At 40.6% G+C, this 18,513-nt stretch overlaps 1 protein-coding gene across 5 annotated transcripts in view; it reads right to left on the bottom strand.

Annotated features, from left to right (window-relative positions):
- MAN2A2 (mannosidase alpha class 2A member 2) overlaps nt 1-18,513 on the bottom strand; it is a 2,415,216-nt gene that overhangs the window by 498,943 nt on the left and 1,897,760 nt on the right. For all 5 annotated transcript variants that reach the window (XM_044078268.1, XM_044078266.1, XM_044078269.1 and 2 more), the window contains one exon: nt 3,273-3,406. In XM_044078268.1, coding sequence (XP_043934203.1) covers nt 3,273-3,406 — 134 coding nt within the window. The remainder of the gene's footprint in view (nt 1-3,272; nt 3,407-18,513) is intronic.

The following is an 18,513-nucleotide window of genomic DNA, read 5'->3' as shown; positions in this document are numbered from 1 at the left end:
CTCATTTCTGTATAAGTGGAGCTTCCTAACCATTGTATTTAACTTGTTTACTCCCTTGCTGCAGCCCCCATACAGTTACAGTGCATATGCCATTGTAACTCATTCTTTTATGATCACTCTTCAACAATGTCTTTAAAATTGAATCCCTTAAATGGTGATTTCTCTTTCAAAATGCTTGCATTTCCAACAAATTCCTGAGTCACAAAGCTGTTCTGTGAACTGTACACTTATTGATATCACCTTCTTTCTTCTCTTCTAGCAACTTTTCCTTCCTCAATTATCCTCAACCCACCAAATATTAAGGAAAAAATTATCAGCAACCAAGCACCATCTTATTTCTAACAATATTAGCAATAAATCCCAACTATGAAAAAAAAACACACAAAAACGCAATAATCCGTTCCATCAGATCTACTTAACATGTACTATCTTGTCACTGGCACTGTCAATAAGCATCCGTAAGGTTTGCTGAGGGTTATCCCAAATAATGCCACCTCATTTTATTAAATGCAGAACAACGCCCAACAATAACAACTCTTCAACACAAAAAAACCTCTGTAGCTCTTATTAACCAATGTTTACGTGAATCTGAACACCCTAATGATCATAAAATTAATTACAAACAACCCAGAATTGAGTAGCATCCCATACACTGGAGCAGCTGATGGAGGACGGCAATGAGTGATCATCACTGACCTACCTATTATATAGGAAGAAGGTAGTCAGACCTACTCGTGACAGAGGTGTGTGACCTGCAGTCTATGGGCCAGGGAAGAGCACATGACTATGCCATGTCATGTCATGTCCATGTGGTAAACATCCTTAGAGGTATGTGGGAATGCACATACTCATAGAAGGAATGGCTTATCATTTTATGCCACAAACGACCCAGCATACTTTGAACTCTTTCACTTAAATAGAACAAACAGTAAAGCAAACACATATTCTAGAGACCTAAACATACACTATCACATCAACACCACAAGTTGACACAACAGACACCTAATCCAATGTATCCCCCATTTCTGGAAAAGGCAGTCCTTACCTATCAAGCAGTGAATGTCATTAGCAACCTTTAAAACCAATCTAGATGACTTGATTGGAGAGTGCAAATTTTCATCAGGGATACGTGGAGAAAGTTTACTTAATGGTGGACACTATTAATCGCCCACTAGTACTGGGTGATGTGGCTGAGTTCTTGATGGTCTCCTTTATTTGTAATTTTAGTAAGAACCTATGGCAGGCCTTTGAATTTGCAACTGCGTAGTTCAGCAAATGGGGAAAAGTCATGGTCAGAAAAAGGAAGATCCTTCCTGGCTCCACAACAGTCACAGTGCAACTGGATCCTGACAGATAATGATGAATGGACAGGCACGGTCAAGACACTGGCCTGATGGCTGACAGGCACTGGGTACGAAAAACATATACAAGACTAATATAAAGCTAATTACAACTAACCTTAACCAAAACTAGCTCCAAGCACTTATCAATATGCTGTATTATTCTACCCCATACCTCAGTAGTAGTGCTCTGAGACACTGTGGTCAGGCCCAAGATGAACATATACAAAATTAATTGTCACTGAATACAATCTTGTTCTTACAATGCATTGATAAAAAAGGAATGGCGCACAAAAGCAACAATTGGTACAGTTACTTAGTGTATAATTTATATGTACTAAGTTAGTCAAGTGAAATGGTACAGTGAATGTGCACTGCAGCATCTTTAAGGGTAAACTAGATTGATGGCACATAATTTGTTGAGGAAATAAGTGATGATGCCTGTGCCTTGGTGTCATCTAAAATGATGGAATGAAAGAAGACTGAAATCACTTTCTTTTGCCTTTATACTTTCTGCCCATGTGCATGCTGACCATCAAGCCTTCCCCTTTGGGGCTTGAGTCTTCATTTTTCATCATACCAGTTATCCACAGTAGACAGTCATCAAAGGACCTATTATCCAAGCAAAGATAAAGGGGGCTTTGTGCCTCAACTTGCTCCTCTTTGCCTGCCTTGCTAGCAGAAACAGGAAGGCATCCTCAACCCAGTACTAGTTCAGTCTGGCTTTGGTCAGAGCCTATGGAAACCTTTCTTTGCATTTTACTGGCAGTGGAACTACATACCTCCCTCCCTCTGATCAGCAATATCCATTTTACTGGGTGCAAGGCTATGGATGCCATTACTTTATAACCATAATCCTACCTGCGGTGGTTGCTGTGAGCAGCAATGTCACTGCAGGGGCCTACTGCACCCCCTCTGATGGGTACACACTACTGCACACATACTCTTACCATTGATGACATGGGAAAAGCCAAGCCCAAGTCTTTCAAGGACTAGCCAAAGTTGTCATGTAAACCACTGCTTGCATGAAGCAGCATCTACTACAAACCGCCACTCTCCACCATGATGGCAAGATGATGTGAACTGATTTCCCATACTCTCACAGCTAGCTCTTTCAGGGTCTGATCTGCTATTCAGATTTGGGTTATCTGGGTCATGGTCAATGCTTTATCCCTCTGCCTATTATGATACCAAAACAGGATTACAGTTCCTGTTATGAGATTTGATAAGCTAAACCTCCCCCTTTACCTTATTAGATACTTCCAATTTAGGCAGAGGAAACTGAGCTAAGACCAAGTCAAAAGAAGTAAGAAATATCCTACAGGGAACTGGCAGCATAGATGCACAAGGCACTGAGCTTGACACCAAGGAAATCAATGTTATTATTATGAAAGTTTGCACTGCGCTGTATAACTAACTCATACAAAAGTAACAGACACGCAGTAAAGGGGCAGAAAGTGATTATACATCTCCTACAATTACAGAAGCAATGAAAGCCAAAGTCTGTAAATAAAAACAGCCACTGCTGCAACACGCAATGGTGGAAAAGGAAAATTGATTTGTATGAATGCTACAGGTAAGGTAAATAATGAAGCATTAACTATTATAGGTTGTTGCACATGCCAAGAACCCTTTACAGCACCTGGTCCCCAGAAAACTTTTGATTTTCATGCAACCCTAACACCTCCAGCTTAGAATACTTCAGCAGGTATAAATGAAAGTCATACAGTCCAGAAAGATTAACTTGTACATTTTTATTCCTACAGTCAACAAAGACTAATTTTAACTTTTTTTATTCCTTGGTCCAGTGTTATAAACTCTGTTACTTTCCATAAGAATTTTATGGTGAAGTCTGGATACTGAAAATAAAAATCCCTATTAGTGCTTTACACACTAACTGGTAATGAAAAGATCTATTAATGCTTTACACACCTGGAATCCATTAAGGTCTGTGAAGAATGTGTCTTTGCTTTCGATGTCTGTAGTAATGCGCATTGCCAGCTCCTTATTACTCTGGTCACGGATATCAACCATAGCAGAAATATCCAAAGAAAGACCTTCCACTCCTATGAACAAGTGAAAAGCATGTGAGAAGTTAAACACAAAAAGACAGCCACATAAAGCAGTGTAGGAATACATTAAAAAATATAAAACAGACAAACAAATGCATTAAAAACATAAAAGAAATGAATAAAAAAATTGTGGAGTGGGGAGAAGAAAAGAGCACACAAAAAGCAGATTAAAAAGCAGAAAATGAAAGGAATAAGGAGAAAGGAATAAATACAGAGGAATGGAAAGCAGGTAGGACAAATAAGTTTTGGAAGAATGACAAATTAAAAAGTGGAAGTAAGTGTGCATGTGAGTTTACTTATCAGAAAATATGACAGGACAGAAAAGCAAAAGTAGATACTAAAACTAGTGGATATAAAACGTTTACACACCCCTGTTAAAATGCCAGGTTTTTGTGACATAAAAAATGAGACCACAATAAATAATTTCAAAACTTTTCCCATCATTAATGTGACCTATAACCTGTACAATTCAATTGAAAAACAAACAAATCTGTTACGGGAAAAATATAAAAAATAAAAAAAAAGTACAATAAGCTGGTTGCATAAGTGTGCACACCTTCAACTAAAACTTTGTTGAAGCACCTTTTGATTTAATCACAACATTCAGTCTTCTTAGGTAGGAGTCTATTAGCATGGCACATCTTGACTTGGCAATATTTGCCCACTCTTCCTTGCAAAAAGCACTCCAAATTTGTCAAACTGTGAGGGTATTTCTTGTGCATAGCCCTCTTCAGGTCAGCCCACAGATTTTCTACTGGATTTAGGTCTGGGCTCTAGCTAGGCCATTCCAAAACTTTAATTTTCTTCTGGTGAAGCCATTCTTTTGTTGATTTGGATGTATGCTTGGGGTCATTGTCATGTTGAAAGGTGAAATTCCTCTTCATCTTCAGCTTTCTAGCAGACGCCTGAAGATTTTGGGCCAAAAGTGACTGGTATTTGGAACTGTTCATTATTCCCTCCACCTTGACTAAAGCCCCAGTTCCAGCTGAAGAAAAGCAACCCCTAAACATGATACTGTCACCACCATGCTTCACCGTCGGGATGGTGTTCTTTTGGTGATGCGAAGTGTTGTTTTTGCGCCAAACGTACCTTTTGGAATTGTGGCCATAAAGTTCAACCTTGGTCTCATCAGACCATAACACATTTTCCCACATGTTTTGGGAGACTTGATGTATTGTTTTGCAAATTTTAGCCTGGCCTGGATGTTTTTCTGTGTAAGAAAAGGCATCTTTCAAGCCTACCCCATAGACCAGACATTTGGGGAATACAGGATTGTTGTCACATGTAATACACAACTAGTACTTGCCAAAAATTCCTGCAGCTCCTTCAGTGTTGCTGTAGGTCTCTTGGCAGCCTCCCTTACCAGTTTTCGTCTTGTCTATTCATAAATTTTGGAAGGATGTCCCATTCTTTGCAACATCACTGTTGTCCCATATTTTCTCCACTTTTTGATGACTCTCTCCATTGTGTTCCATGGTATATCTAATGCAGTGGAAATGTTTTGTATCCTTCTCCTGACTGATACCTTCCAACAATGAGATCACTCTGATGCTTTGTAAGCTCTCTCAGAACCATGTCTTTTGCTGTAGCAGGCAACTGAGTACATGTCAGGAAAATCCTACTAGGACAGCTGAACTTTATTTGGAGTTAATCAGAGTCTCTTTAATTGATGGCAGGTGTGTACCCAAGAAGACTGAATGCTGTAATTAAATAAAAAGATGCTTCAAGAAAGTATTTGTTTAAGGGTGTGCACACTTACGCAACCAGCTTATTGTACGTTTTTTATTTTTTATAAAGGCAGGAGTCAGAGCTGGACATGGCAGAGTTAAAGATGTTAAGATTTGCACTGGGTGTGATGAGGGTGGACAGGATTAGGAATAAGTATATTAGAAGGTCAGCCCAGGTTGGATAGTTTAGAGACAAGCTTGAGAGGCAAGACTGTGTTGGTTTGGACATGTGCTGAGGAGGGATGCTGGGTATATTGGGAAAAGGATGCTAAGGATGGAGCTGCCAGTTAAGAGGAAAAGAGGAAGGCCTAAGATAAGGTTTATGGATGTGGTGAGCGAGGACATGCAGGTGGTTGGGTGTGACACAGCCAGATGCAGAGGACAGGAAGAAATGGAAACGTATGATCCGCTGTGGTGACCCCTAACGGGAACAGCTGAAAGAAAAAAAAGAAGATATTTTTCCCCCTAATAGATTTGTTTTTCAATTGAATTGTACAAGTTATAGGTCACATTAAAGGTGGGAAAAGTTTTGAAATGATTTATTGTGGTCTCATTTTTTTATATCACAAAAAGCTGGCATTTTAACAGGGGTGTGTACATTTTTATATCCACGGTATACGATAATAAAATAAGCAGAAAGATAAGCATGGGAAAAAGTATGGAAGACAGGAAGAAAAGCATACTGAAAAAAACAATTACAAGGCATAGCAAGAATGCACAAATGGAGATGCAGTCATGAAGCAGATTAAAGACAAAGTGAAATGAAAAGAAAAAAATCCTTATTAGTCATTTAAGATGCAGATGAATCATATGAGAAAACAGTCTTCATATAGATTTTGTATCACTGAAGCAAGCCATTATGTTAACTAAAAAGATTCAAATGCACTCACTCTCTCCTTTTACAGTGAAGCAACATCATATTATACAATGCTATCTAGATATAAGAAAGACGTGTTTACTATAATGCCAGATCTGCATGGGTAGTTCCATCTTCGTCAGTCTCTATAACTAGCGTTTACTGGACATTAGAACTAGACAGCCATCTAAAACTTTCCCGAGCTACTAGCCTCTTCCCCTTATCATTACTTTGGGTGAAGAAACCTTTCTACATCTGAAATTAGCCTGCAGTAAGTAGAGAAACAGCTAACACTCTATGAAAAGCTATCATAACAATGACATGGACACAACAAAAGCCAGCTTTCCAGACCTCATCAGGACTGAGACTGGGGAGAGGAGGTTGATGAAAAAAGGACTTCCCATCCAGATCTAGAGTTATGGTGGTTAAGTAACTTTAGTATCTCAGATAGGGAGTTTTTCTTCAACCATCAGGATAAAGTCCAAAGCTTATTCTCCTGGGTGGCTACACAGGATAACATACTCCTGATGACTGTAGCTCCAAAGGGTGATCTAGACCTAGAGATCACATCCAGTTTATACTGTTTTGTAGAACTATTCAGGTTCACCACACAGCTGCTGCATAAATATCCAAAGTTACATTTTTGAAAAAGGCTTGCAAGATAGTAGCTACTGCTCTAGCTGAACAGACTCTATGCTCTGAAGGTAAAAGGTTTCTTTATTTCTGATAGCAAAAAGTAATACGATCAATCATCAGTTTTTATAAGGCCACCCCAGAAACTTTGCAATCCAATTCTGTTTTACAGACTGAAACAAAAATCTGGAAGTGTGTCTGGAAGACTTAGTTCTGCCAAATAAAGTTTGACCTGCCTGTGCACATCCAAACAATGTAACAAATATTCTCTATTATTACAATAATTTGGGAAAATAGTAAATATATGGGTGGACTAAGGTTAGTTTGAGTAGCTAACCTAAAAATGAAAGAAGGATTTCTTTTCAGAGATATGCTATTCTTATAAACATTTACAAATACTCCAGCAATGCAATTTTTTAGGCAAAATCCATCTAAAAGGACATTCGAACATGGCAAATTCAAACTCACATTCTGACATCAGGGTGGCTCTACTTAATGCTAAGAGTCTAAACAGAAAGATGACAGAAGCTGGGGTGCTCCTACGACTTAAACACATTCATACAGTTTCAATGCAAATACAGCACTCACTCTATACCAGGGGCGGCTCGTGCTATCGGACTGCAGGACTGCAGCCCTCCCACCTAGAAATAAAAGAAATAAATAATGTGAAACATAAACTTTAAAAAAAATTGTTTCTTTTTTAACAAGTACCGGAACTGCCAGGCATACGCAGACACACTCAGACTGCCCTGGTAGACGACCGCACAGAACAGAGGCGTTCCGGACTGCTTGATCCGCAGACAGGACCAATCAGGAGAGAGGTGAGCAGGGATTTGAGCACAGGACCAATCAGGAGTGAGGTAAGGTGAGTTCTAAGCTCTTGCAGGGAAGTGTTAAGTCGAGCACTGGTTTGCTGCAGTGTGTGTGTGTGTGTGTGTGTGTGTGTGTGTGTGTGTGTGTGAAATGCCCTTGTTAACACATAGTGGTGGGTAGAAATACTCTGGCTTGAACCCTGTACCTTGGATGCAGGTGGCAAGGACCTGAATTCCCTACCCACCACTATTTGTAAAAAATTGCAGATTTTTGTCTCATATTTGTTCTGTTCCTCATAAAATCTGTGGTTTCTGTATCTTCATATTTCCTTGCAAAGGTTTGTAGTGTAGTGGTGCACTGGTAGCATTGCTGCCTGACAGCAGCAGGTTCTCTGCTTTGATTCTTGGCTGGGGTGCCTTCTGTGTGGAGTCTGCATGTCCTCCCATCTCTTACAAAGATGTTTCTCCCTGCTCTGCTGAAAATTGGCTTTGTTTTGTTCCAAGTCAGACTAGTTTCCTGGTTAACAAATGTTTAAAAATAACAGGCATTTGAATTTCAGACTTCATATTCTTCAGAAAGTACATGGTAAAATAAAACCTTTTATTCTAGCAATGGTCTAAGTTTATAACATGGATATTTGAAATTTGCCCATATTTTTGGGACTGTATTCCCCCATTATTGGCCTCGTCCAGGTATTTTGTGCTAAGGTTGAAAGCTATGGTGAGAACTTAATTCACTGAATATGTTTGGCAGCTGTATTCCCACATTATTGGCTTTTTTCAGGTGTTTTTTGCTAAGAGGTTGACAGCTATGGTGAGAACTGAATTCACTAAATAGTAGCCATTTAAGTTTGTCTTCCTCTGTTTCAGCTGATTTGGCATAGTGGTATGTTTCTCTGACTGTTTTGCACAGGGTCCCCTGGGTTCAAGACGTGGCAGTGAAATGTATGGTGGTAACACAGCATTTTATTCTAGCAACTTTCCAACATTATACAAGCAATGTTTAAAATGTGTCCCTGGTTTATGGCCTTTTGTTCCCCCCTCCCAATAAATTTTGGCTTTTTCCAGATTTCTTGCAAAGTTCTGAGATACAGCTGAGTGTTGAGTAGATTTTACAAGGAGCTGAGAGCTGCAGGGGAACAAAAGTTTAGTGCTGCTTATGCTAAGTTGGCTTGCGTTGTTAATAGCACAACAGGTAGTTCATAGGTTCATAGGTTTATACTAGGCTATCTGCCCTAAGGCATTTATAAGCCTAGCCCAGAGTTTTTGTGGCTTACGCCACCCCTTATGTTAAAAAATACTGTGCCCATTAGTTTGTTGTGCCTCTGTCCAGCAGTGACACAGAGATGATTCCCGGGGTAAACCTACAATCTCCCATCCACCGGTCAAGATTTCTCTTGAACAGAGCCAGCGAGGTGCTCTGCCTCACATGGACCGGGATTTTATTCCACAACATAGGGAGTCTCTGGGTGACAAATCTATCCCTCCAGCATGTCCTATTTATATCTGTGCTAAGGTTTAAGTCGCTTGCTCTAGTGGATCTGGTAGATTTGGATTTTTGAGGTGGAGCATGTCCATTAATTCGGGTTGGACATGGCCTTGTATGTCAGGCACAGGTCACCTCTGAGCAGACGGTATGCGACTGAATAGAGCTGGAGTTTCTTCAGTCTGGCAGCATATGACAGATTTTGGAGTCCCTTTATCCTTTTGGTGAGGAACTTTTGGGGTCTCTCCAATTGCTGCAGGTGTCGGGTGAGATACATCCCGAATGGGGCATTGTACTCGATCATTGGTCTGATAAGTGAAGAGTACAGGGGAACAATGACCTCACTTGATCTGGATATGAATCCCTTCATGATCAGGTGAGCAATGTAGAAGGTTTTTCTAACCACTTTAGCAATGCGAGTGTCAAAAGAAAGGCCACTGTCAACCTGGGTCCCCAGGTCCCTGATAACCTCTTCTGTGCTTAGTGGATTGCCACCTATATGGTAGCTTGGGGTTACCTTGTTTTTCCCGAAGGGTATGACTATACATTTTTTGGCATTTAACTTCAGGCCATGGCTCTGGCACCAGCTATCAGTTTCCGTGAGACCCCTCTGAAGGATATCTGTGTCCGATGTACTTTCCACTATGGCTGCCAGTTTGCAGTCATCTGCAAACTTTGTCAGCCATAGTCCTCCTATGTTAGCCTGTACTTCTGAGAAGTAGATGCCGAACAACAGGGGGCCAAGGACTGAGCCCTGTGGGACACCACTTGTGACCGGCTTGGGGTCTGACATGGCGCCAGCTACTCTAACCCTGTGGGTTCTGTCCTTTAGCCAGTTTGCAACCCATCTTGTGACATATGGGTTTACATTTAAGCTGGTAAGTTTCTCTATAATACCCAAGTGGGTTATTGTGTCGAAAGCTTTTGCAAGGTCAAGGTAGGCTGTATGGACTGCCTTTCCCTCATCAATGGCCTTGGTGACTGTTTCGAAGAAGTCGACCAAGTTCAAAAGGCATGATCTGCCCTTGACAAAGCCAAACTGGGTCGGGTCCAATGTCTGCAAGTCCCCTATGTCTTTGTTTATGAGTTCCATTATGATCCTCTCCATAGCTTTGCAGACCAGGCTTGTTAAGCTTATGGGGCGGTAATTACCAGGGTCCGTAGAGGCACCGCCTTTGTGGAGTGGGACCACAGTTGCCGTACGCCACTCCTTGGGCACGTATCCTGTGGTAAGGCTAAGATTAAACAGCTGCCTTATGTGCAGGTTTAGTTCCTCATTGAGTTAGGTAGCACACAGCCGGGGACACCATCCGGTCCCATTGATGCTGTGTTTTAGCTTTAGAGAGCAGCTTTCACCTGTGCATTGGAGATGTCTGGGAGGCTGCACTCGCTGGGATAGTTATCTCTCCTTTTGGGGAGGGGTGAAGTTTGCACTGAACCTGTCTGCCAGTATGTTGGCAATGTCTGTGGGTTCAGTGATTTTTGTATCATTTTGGATTAATTCTGAGCATATCTGGGAGTTTCCACCCAGGTTTCTAACATAGCTGAAGAAGGCCTTATGATTGTCTTTTGAATCTATGGCAATTTTTCTCTCAAAGTTGTCCTTGGATGATTTTATGAGTGCTCGTATTTTTTTACTAATAATGATCAAAGGTGTCTTCTCTTTTATGGATTTTGCTCTATCATGTAACAGCTTTCTCCTCTTATTGTACAGTTTGTTTATGGCTGGGGTCCACCAGGCTGGACGTTTGCCCTTAGTGGAAAGAGTCTTGGTTTTATTAGGGATTGCCTGATCCATGCAGTCCTGGAGGTGTTCGTAGAAGGCATTTGTAAGGGCTTCCGCAGCTTGGGTTGTGGTTTCCACTGGCTCGGGGGCCTTGAAGGATACCACACCAGTCTTGAGTAGTGTGAAGTTTGCTTTAGAGAAGTTCTTCACTGTGGTCTTTTTTGTTTGGGGTGGGGGCTGGATGTGGATATCCAGTGAGATTAGTTTATGATCTGATCTCACCAATGAGGGATATACTTCCGGTGTGCAGCATTTTGTCCCCATGTTTGTGATGATGAGATCTAGTATATTTTCTCCTCTTGTGGGAACGGTGACTAGTTGTTCCATGGCATTTGAATTTATGAACTCCAGGAGCCTTTGGGCTAGAAAGTTTGGGCTTGAGTAATGTTCCCAGTCTATATTCGGGTAGTTGAAGTCACCCAATATAATGGTGTTTGGAGATACATTTATACCCTCCAGTGTCTTCAGGAAGGCTGTGTGGGGTTCCTGAGTTTGAGAGGGTGGCCTGTAGCATGCTACAAATTGTAGAGCAGTTTTGCCTATGGTTAATTGCACCTGGATGGTTTCCGATGCTTCGTGCGTTGCCACCAACCTGGAGGTGTGGGTATCCTTGATGAATATGGATACACCCCCTCCTTTTGTGGTGTGGTCCGGGTTTTGGGGCCGGAATGCATGATATGAGGTAAAACCTGATAGTGCCGGGGTGCTCTCAGCAGCCTTGAACCAGGTTTCAGTCACAGCACAGACATCGATGTTCTCCATACTGAGAAGGGCCTCGAGTACGTGCATTTTGAGATTTAGACTTCTGGCATTGAGCAGCCTTAGTTTCTTCCCATTTTTGTTTTCTAGAGTGGTAGGTTTAGAATTTGAGCCTTGCCTAAAAAAGGCACTATGGGGGTGGCAAGAGCCTTAGCCAATATCCGGAATCCCAGGGGTGACAGGTGCAAGCCGTCCCTTGCGAAGCAGCGTGGCTTGTCAAGCATGTCATCCCAGGCAGACAGACACTGGAACCCCTTTGAATGACACCAGAAATTAAGCCAATTGTTAAAGCTGATCATCTTGTCTCTATGTTGTGGCATCATTCTTGGTGAAGGAAGGATGCTGCTCAGGGTCAGGGTCATACCTGCCTGGGCTACATAATCAGAGAGCTCCTCTATGTCTCTTTTCATGTAGTCCAGGGAGGTACGTCTCAGGTCGTTCACACCAGCATGGACAATGACTGTGTCATATTTGTACTTGCTGTGGAGTGACCGAGTGCTTGTGTTATGTGGCGGATTCTAGCGCCCGATAGGCAGCTTACTGTGACCCTCTCCTTGTTCAGCCTGGTGAGTGGGATGTCAGTGTGTCTGACTATGGAGTCACCTATGACAAGTATGTTTGGTGTTGTATTTGGCCTTAAGGGCTGTGACTGCTTTGCACACTGATTTTGTGTTTTATGTGTTGCCTGTGGTGTGTCATGAGGTGGCGGTTGCTTGGGTGTCTGCTTTGGAGGCCTCTGCTGTTTAGGTAAATTTTTGCTCATAGCCTCCGAGTATGTCTTTGTGTGTTTATGTGTTTGATTCATTGTTGTGATAGCTTTATGTGAGACTGGTTTTGTGGTGTGTGTAGTTGCCTTCTCCTCCTGTCTGGTCTTGCCAGTCCTGAGTTGAGAGAGCTCAGCCTCCAATTTGGCTAAATAGCTGCATCTCTCGCAAGTATTTGTGTTATGTGGGAGGAGGAGAGGGGTGTCTGTGTACATGAGGCAATTGTAACATTGCCTCAATATTCCCAGATTCACCAACTGGACAGGAGAGGATGCCAGCATCTGGCCCTTCGACATGCTAGAGAAATTAAGAAGTTTGGAGTATAACTGAATGAGAGAGGACTTAGTAAGGAAGTGGACACTCCTGGGGGGGCGGGGGGGGGGGTTCGCTAGTGAGGGACTTTGTATAATACAGAAGTGCTAAGCCTGAAAAGAAGATGCTTTTAAGACAAGTGCTGAGCTTTTTTTTTTTTTTTTTTTTGGAGAAAAAAAAAAGCTTTTTAGGAACAAGTGCTGCGCTTTTTAGTTAAGGGATATACTGTTTAGATTACTAGTAGAGCAGTTCTAAGGGAAAAAATGAAGAACAGACTTTATGGAGCCAGAAAAAGTTTAACCTTGTTAAACCGGCGCTGCCCGAATCTGCTCCAGTGGCAACTCCACGCTAAATCACGCTAAAGCGTGCTTGATAGCAGGGGCTAGAAAGAGCCAGGAATTAACCCAATATGGCCAATAAAACTACAGTTTCAAGTCAGTAACCACTCCCACGGGGGGGCAGGGGAGCTGCTCAATGTTTTTCACTGCCACTGATCAACAGAGAGACTTTCCTTTAGCCCAAGCAAAAATGGCCTCACAGAAACTTACAAACAGTTCAGGAACAGCAAGCCTGTAACTGAACATTTTTAAATCTCAGAAAAGTGGGGAAAAAAGCAAGATTTTTTTTTTGTTTTGTTTTTTCAGAGATAGCAGAGGTTTGCAAGTAATATCAAGTTATAACAGTGCAGTAAATGACCCCACACAAGAGTGCTAGGTCAAAGACAGAAAATATGCAAGTTTTGAGAAAAAACGATTTTAAAATTAAGTGCAAACAGGAAATTCAGTAAACAGCTTTTGGTTGTGCTCTAAATACAGCTACTAATGCAGAAATCAAGTTTAACAAGCCAGAAAATGCTCAAACTAGGCAACTATGCAGAAAAACTTAGCAAATAAACAAATAGTGTACTTGCTTTTGATGCAGAAGGCTGTGGGTTCTACTCCCACAGTAGGTAGATGCATTGCTGATACTGTACTGTGTTGTAAAGGGGGTGGATGCTGCAGTCCTTTTTGGCAAAGATACCTAATAACTATGAACCTGTTATCAGTTTGCTATCCATTCCCTATTGCGGTATTACTAGCTTATCGTTTTGTTAATGCATGCAACATAGGCAATTTATTGGTAACAGGCACTTTATTTGTAGATGAAACAATGACATATAAAGTTGTTTGCTAGCAGCAACCTCTTTATTAGTTACAGATTTCTTTAATGTGGATTTTACTACTTCAGAGATTGTGCATATTTACTGATACTGGTGGACTATAGAAGGTTAAGTAGACGTTTTATGATGGAAATGTTCTGAATTGGGCAGTTTTGTCATTGGTGCATGCATTTTGTTTCATTGTTTACTGGAAAAATGTTCAAAACAATAAATTTAAAATGCCCTCTAACAACTGTACTGTATTGTACAAGGAATATAATGTAATACAGTCAGGAAGCTGTATCAAAGAGCATGTGTACGTTTCATGTTCAAGGGGCCTGTGATTTTGAAAACAGCCCAGAGTTAATCTTTATCTGCCACTGGCAAAATGTATTTTCTTTGAATGTGGATTTCAATGCTGTTTCAATTCATGTGAGTTTCAAGGGCAGAGAAATTTTAATGCTAAGTCTATTTTCATTGTGAGACTGCATTGCTTTGTTTAACAGATATCTATTAGGGTTTGTGCTGTAAAATGCAAAATAAAACTTTCAAATGAAATCTAAATCATCGCAGAAGTAAAGCACTATGCACATTACTGTGTTAATGGCAAATGGGGCAAAATAACCAAGGAATGGGACGTTGGAATGGCTGCAGTGGGGAGGCTCCATTCGACCATGATTTTGTGAGGGGGGAGGGTAACAAACTCAGACAGCCCCGGTTGAACTATACCTCTCAGTTGTCCATATTTTTGCAGAATGAATAGATATTTGCTTCTTATTTTTGGCTTGTTCCTCATAACATTTGTGGTTTTCTGGCAAATCATTTAGGAATGAAGTCACTAAATGACAGACATTGAGTTTCAGACGTCATAACCTTCAGAAAAATGCATGCTAATGCAGGACCTGTTATTCTATCAACAGTCTTAAGTTTATACAAGAGCGATTTTTAGTAGTGTTTTTATGTTCCCCCAATATATTTGGCCTTGTACAGATTTCCTGCATTAAGAGGTTGGGAGGTACGTGCAAATCGCTTTGTAGAATTAGGAATATCGAAACCTCTCAATTGTCCCCAATTTTGGCTCAAAATGTTGCTCTCCCCTAATAATCCCTCCTCAAAATGGCAATTTTGGAAGAAAACGTGGAGAGTTTACAATTATATGTAACTGTAATGATCAGAGTTATAGATTGCTTTTATTTCAGAAATGCATGTCGATGCTCTTATTTTGTTAGCTGCTCAAGTTAACAGTGTTAATATTAAAAAGCTGTCCCTTTTTTGACAGGTTCCCAGCTGTATTGTGGGGCAATTTTATATTTTTGCATCACATTTTTGGTCTGTTTTTCATAAAATTGTGGTTTTGTGGCAAGTCATTAAAGATTGAAGTTAGAAAATAATGGCAGACATTTGAGTTTGAGATTTCATACCCTTCAGAAAATTTGTACTAATGCAAGACCTACTACTGTTTTATTATCTAAGTTAATAAGAGCAATATTTAAAAATTGTCCTTATTTTTGGGCCTGTGTCCCACTTCTAGTTCTATGTATGGTTTTGTCCAGATTTCTTGCTCTGAAGTTGAGAGGTATGAGTGTCAGAGCCATCACTGTCAGCCAGAGACATTTCAAATTATGACATACTTGTTGCACCCCACTCCCCATTGTAGTGGCTCTGGATGAGTCCAAGGAAGGCAAGGAGCAGTTATGCAGTGTAAGTGTGCAGAGTATTCCCCCATCCAAGGTAGACCACAAGTACAACCTTGGCTTTTCATCTGTCCTTGATTTTGCAGAATGTTCTGGTTTTCTGTCAGATTTTTATACTGTTGATTTATGCTTCTTATTATTCAGGAAATGCATGCTGTCACAGTGCCCTGTTGCTCTGTTTAAGTAGCAATGATTTAATGAGCATCAGGTAAGCTTGTCGGAGATTGTAATATGCAAGTAAGCTTTAATAAGCATACTGTTAAAGAATTACCAGCACTGAAAGCCTTTTCGTTGTTGCCATGCAGTGCATATTTTCATAACTAGATAAATGTATAAGCCTTGGGTATTGAAATGCATATGACAGTATTTGTAATAAAAGGACAGGATTGCAGTATTTTCAGAAGCTCATTACATTTATTGGAGACTTGCAGTCATCTTTTGTTGGAGACTTGCAGTCATCTTTGCAGGCTTACCCGTAAACTAAACAGAATGCCAATCTATCATGTGTGGTCCATAACTTGTGCAGGAATCCTTTAAGCAATTTATCTTGAGCTTGTTTCTTGTTTGCTATTCATTTTTTATTTTGATCATGTCTTCCCCATGAAGCAAGTAGATAGTTGTCAGGCAGCAGGTCTTTTTGGATAAGAAACATTTTTACAAGTGGGGGTACCACAGAGATTGCTACTTTCAGCATGTTACTTGGTAATTTTATAAAGCTGAATATAAATTATAATTAGAACTGCAGTGCAAGGAGTAGGGGTTTGAGTTGAGTGTTGCTTGTTTTTTTATATTTGATTTTGACTGGCATTCCAGTAATGTATTTAAAAAGTAATTTATTTTTTCATGCCTCACAACCTGTTTCGATCTGGATATTAAGTAAGGTGTCATGTAGCCAATGCATTGAAATATGTTTTCTTCTACACTTCATTTTGTCTTGCTTGGACTCTTGTATTGACTGTTTGGCACCCAGGGCAGCTTATTTAATTAAAGTTCCAGTTGTTGTGGTTTTGAGCATAGCTCCACACCTTTCTAGTTGGCCACACCCATTCCCATTGGCCCCACCCATTCAGCTGTCTCCTGCAGCCCTCCTTTAATTTGAAGTCACCAGCCGCCACTGCTCTATACTACAGCTTAGAACCTGTAATGCCCTTAGGTCCTTGGGTATCTGCTGGAATACACATGCATTTATCAAAAATGCCATCATCTCGCATCAAGTTACCCATGACCCTAACTTGGAGCTCACACAGATCCAAATCAATTGCCAAATCCAACTACTGCTTCACTCCTAGCTACAGACCCCATTAATGCCCCCCCCACAAAAAAAAAATGGAAGTGGCTTATCATTGAAAGATAAAATATCAAATCAAATACATTCCTGAAAGTGGAATTCAATCAATCCAAGCACTGACTGGCATAGTTACATCTCTAAAATACATATGCTCAGCCTGCCCTGGACGATCTTAGCTCCTTCCTGTACTTCACCCCCTCATCTTCTCCTCCCTGGTTAAATCTGACCACAAATCGGTCATCTCCTCCACCAGGTCTAGTGGTATTGTCCCACCACCAATGAGTCAATCTTTTTGGATTTTTCCATGGCAAACTTGTTACAACTTGTAGATGACATAAGCCAAATTCCCAGTGATAACTCATAAATGGACCCAACCAAGACTGCTACTCCAGTCACCTCTGCATTCTCTTCTGACCTTTACCACCTGAACAGCTGCAGAAAAAAAGTCAGTACCCATCCATTCTGAATATAAAATGGTAAATTCAGTAAAAAACCCTCTCTGGTTTGAACTCCCACATTAAGAAACTGCGTAACAGAAGAAAGAAAAAAACAAGTCATGAAAGACCTTGTGATGTCCCCACTCTAGGCCAGTAATCAAGGAACCTGAATCCTCACCACTGACACTGGAGAGGGATGTTCACTTGGAACAAAAATGGATTCACCCAGTATTTCCAGATGCAGCTCTCTGCATCAAGGACAATTTCCCTTAAGAACACAAAGGGATCACACACAGTCTGGGGGCAGGTTTTCTCTCTCTCTAGATCCTCAATAAGACTCCTCACTGGCACAGCTATTGAGTTGACTCCTGAGCTGAGTGTCCAAGCCGAGTCCTCCACCACACTCTCTGTGAAACCAATGCTTCATGTCCCTGCTCCAAGCAGATGACACACACACAGTTTTAGATTTGATTTTCACACACACACACACACACACACACACACACACACACTTGGGAAATGCTAGCACAGATTTACTAGCTATGTCCCCTTTTGCCCAGACTATAAGGTAGTTACTGCCTCCAGACACTCCAAAGCCAGCTACTCTAAAGCTATTACAAGGGTACCCAATTATAGAGAGTGAAATTAATATTAATACGAATGGTAATGTTGACCAAACACAAGGCTTTCAGGAGCGGCCACAATGTTTAATCAAATACACACAAGTAATCTCAAATGTTAAAATATCCTGTAAAGAGCAGCCACAATGAAAAGTTTAAATACATTTAATAATAAATAGTAAAAGAACATGAAAATACCAAATATCTGTTTACAATAAACACCAGAGTTTTAATCAAAGGAAATATTAAAATGACACAAATAAATAGATACAGAAAAATAGTACTTAAATAATCTCACTATATTTTCCTGACTTAATAAATAACTACTTTTCCCTGGTCACTTACTAGAGCAATGCAAGATGAAGTAGGCAAGGGGTTCTCACTTTTCAGGTTAAAAAAACAGAGTTCAATGAGAATTCAGTCTCACCTTGTATTAAACATCATTTCTGTCCTAAAAGAACTCTGCTCTGCACATTTTTACAGACAAAAGTTGCTCAGTAGTTCAATAAACAGTGAACTGTGTTGCAAGGTGTCTCCAGTTTTTTTAATATATTCGTTTAGTTTGGTTAATGTGTAAATTTTCATTTATCATTTTCGTTCTAGATTACAGAATTACATCACATACATCTGGTCATCTGACTTCTGGTTCTCATGCAACCCCCATTGCTATAAACTGCCAGGATTTAGCAAATATGTGTCAATAATACAAGCACACAGTGCTTGCTAAGATCTATTGCAGCTTCTGGAAGTCATAAAACAATTTCAAAACCTGCACCCTTCCAGAGTAGC

This window comes from Protopterus annectens, chromosome 7.part0, assembly GCF_019279795.1.
Source record: "Protopterus annectens isolate FY-2018-M chromosome 7.part0, PAN1.0, whole genome shotgun sequence".
NCBI lineage: Eukaryota > Metazoa > Chordata > Ceratodontiformes > Protopteridae > Protopterus > Protopterus annectens.
This window is presented reverse-complemented; position numbering and strand designations above follow the sequence as displayed.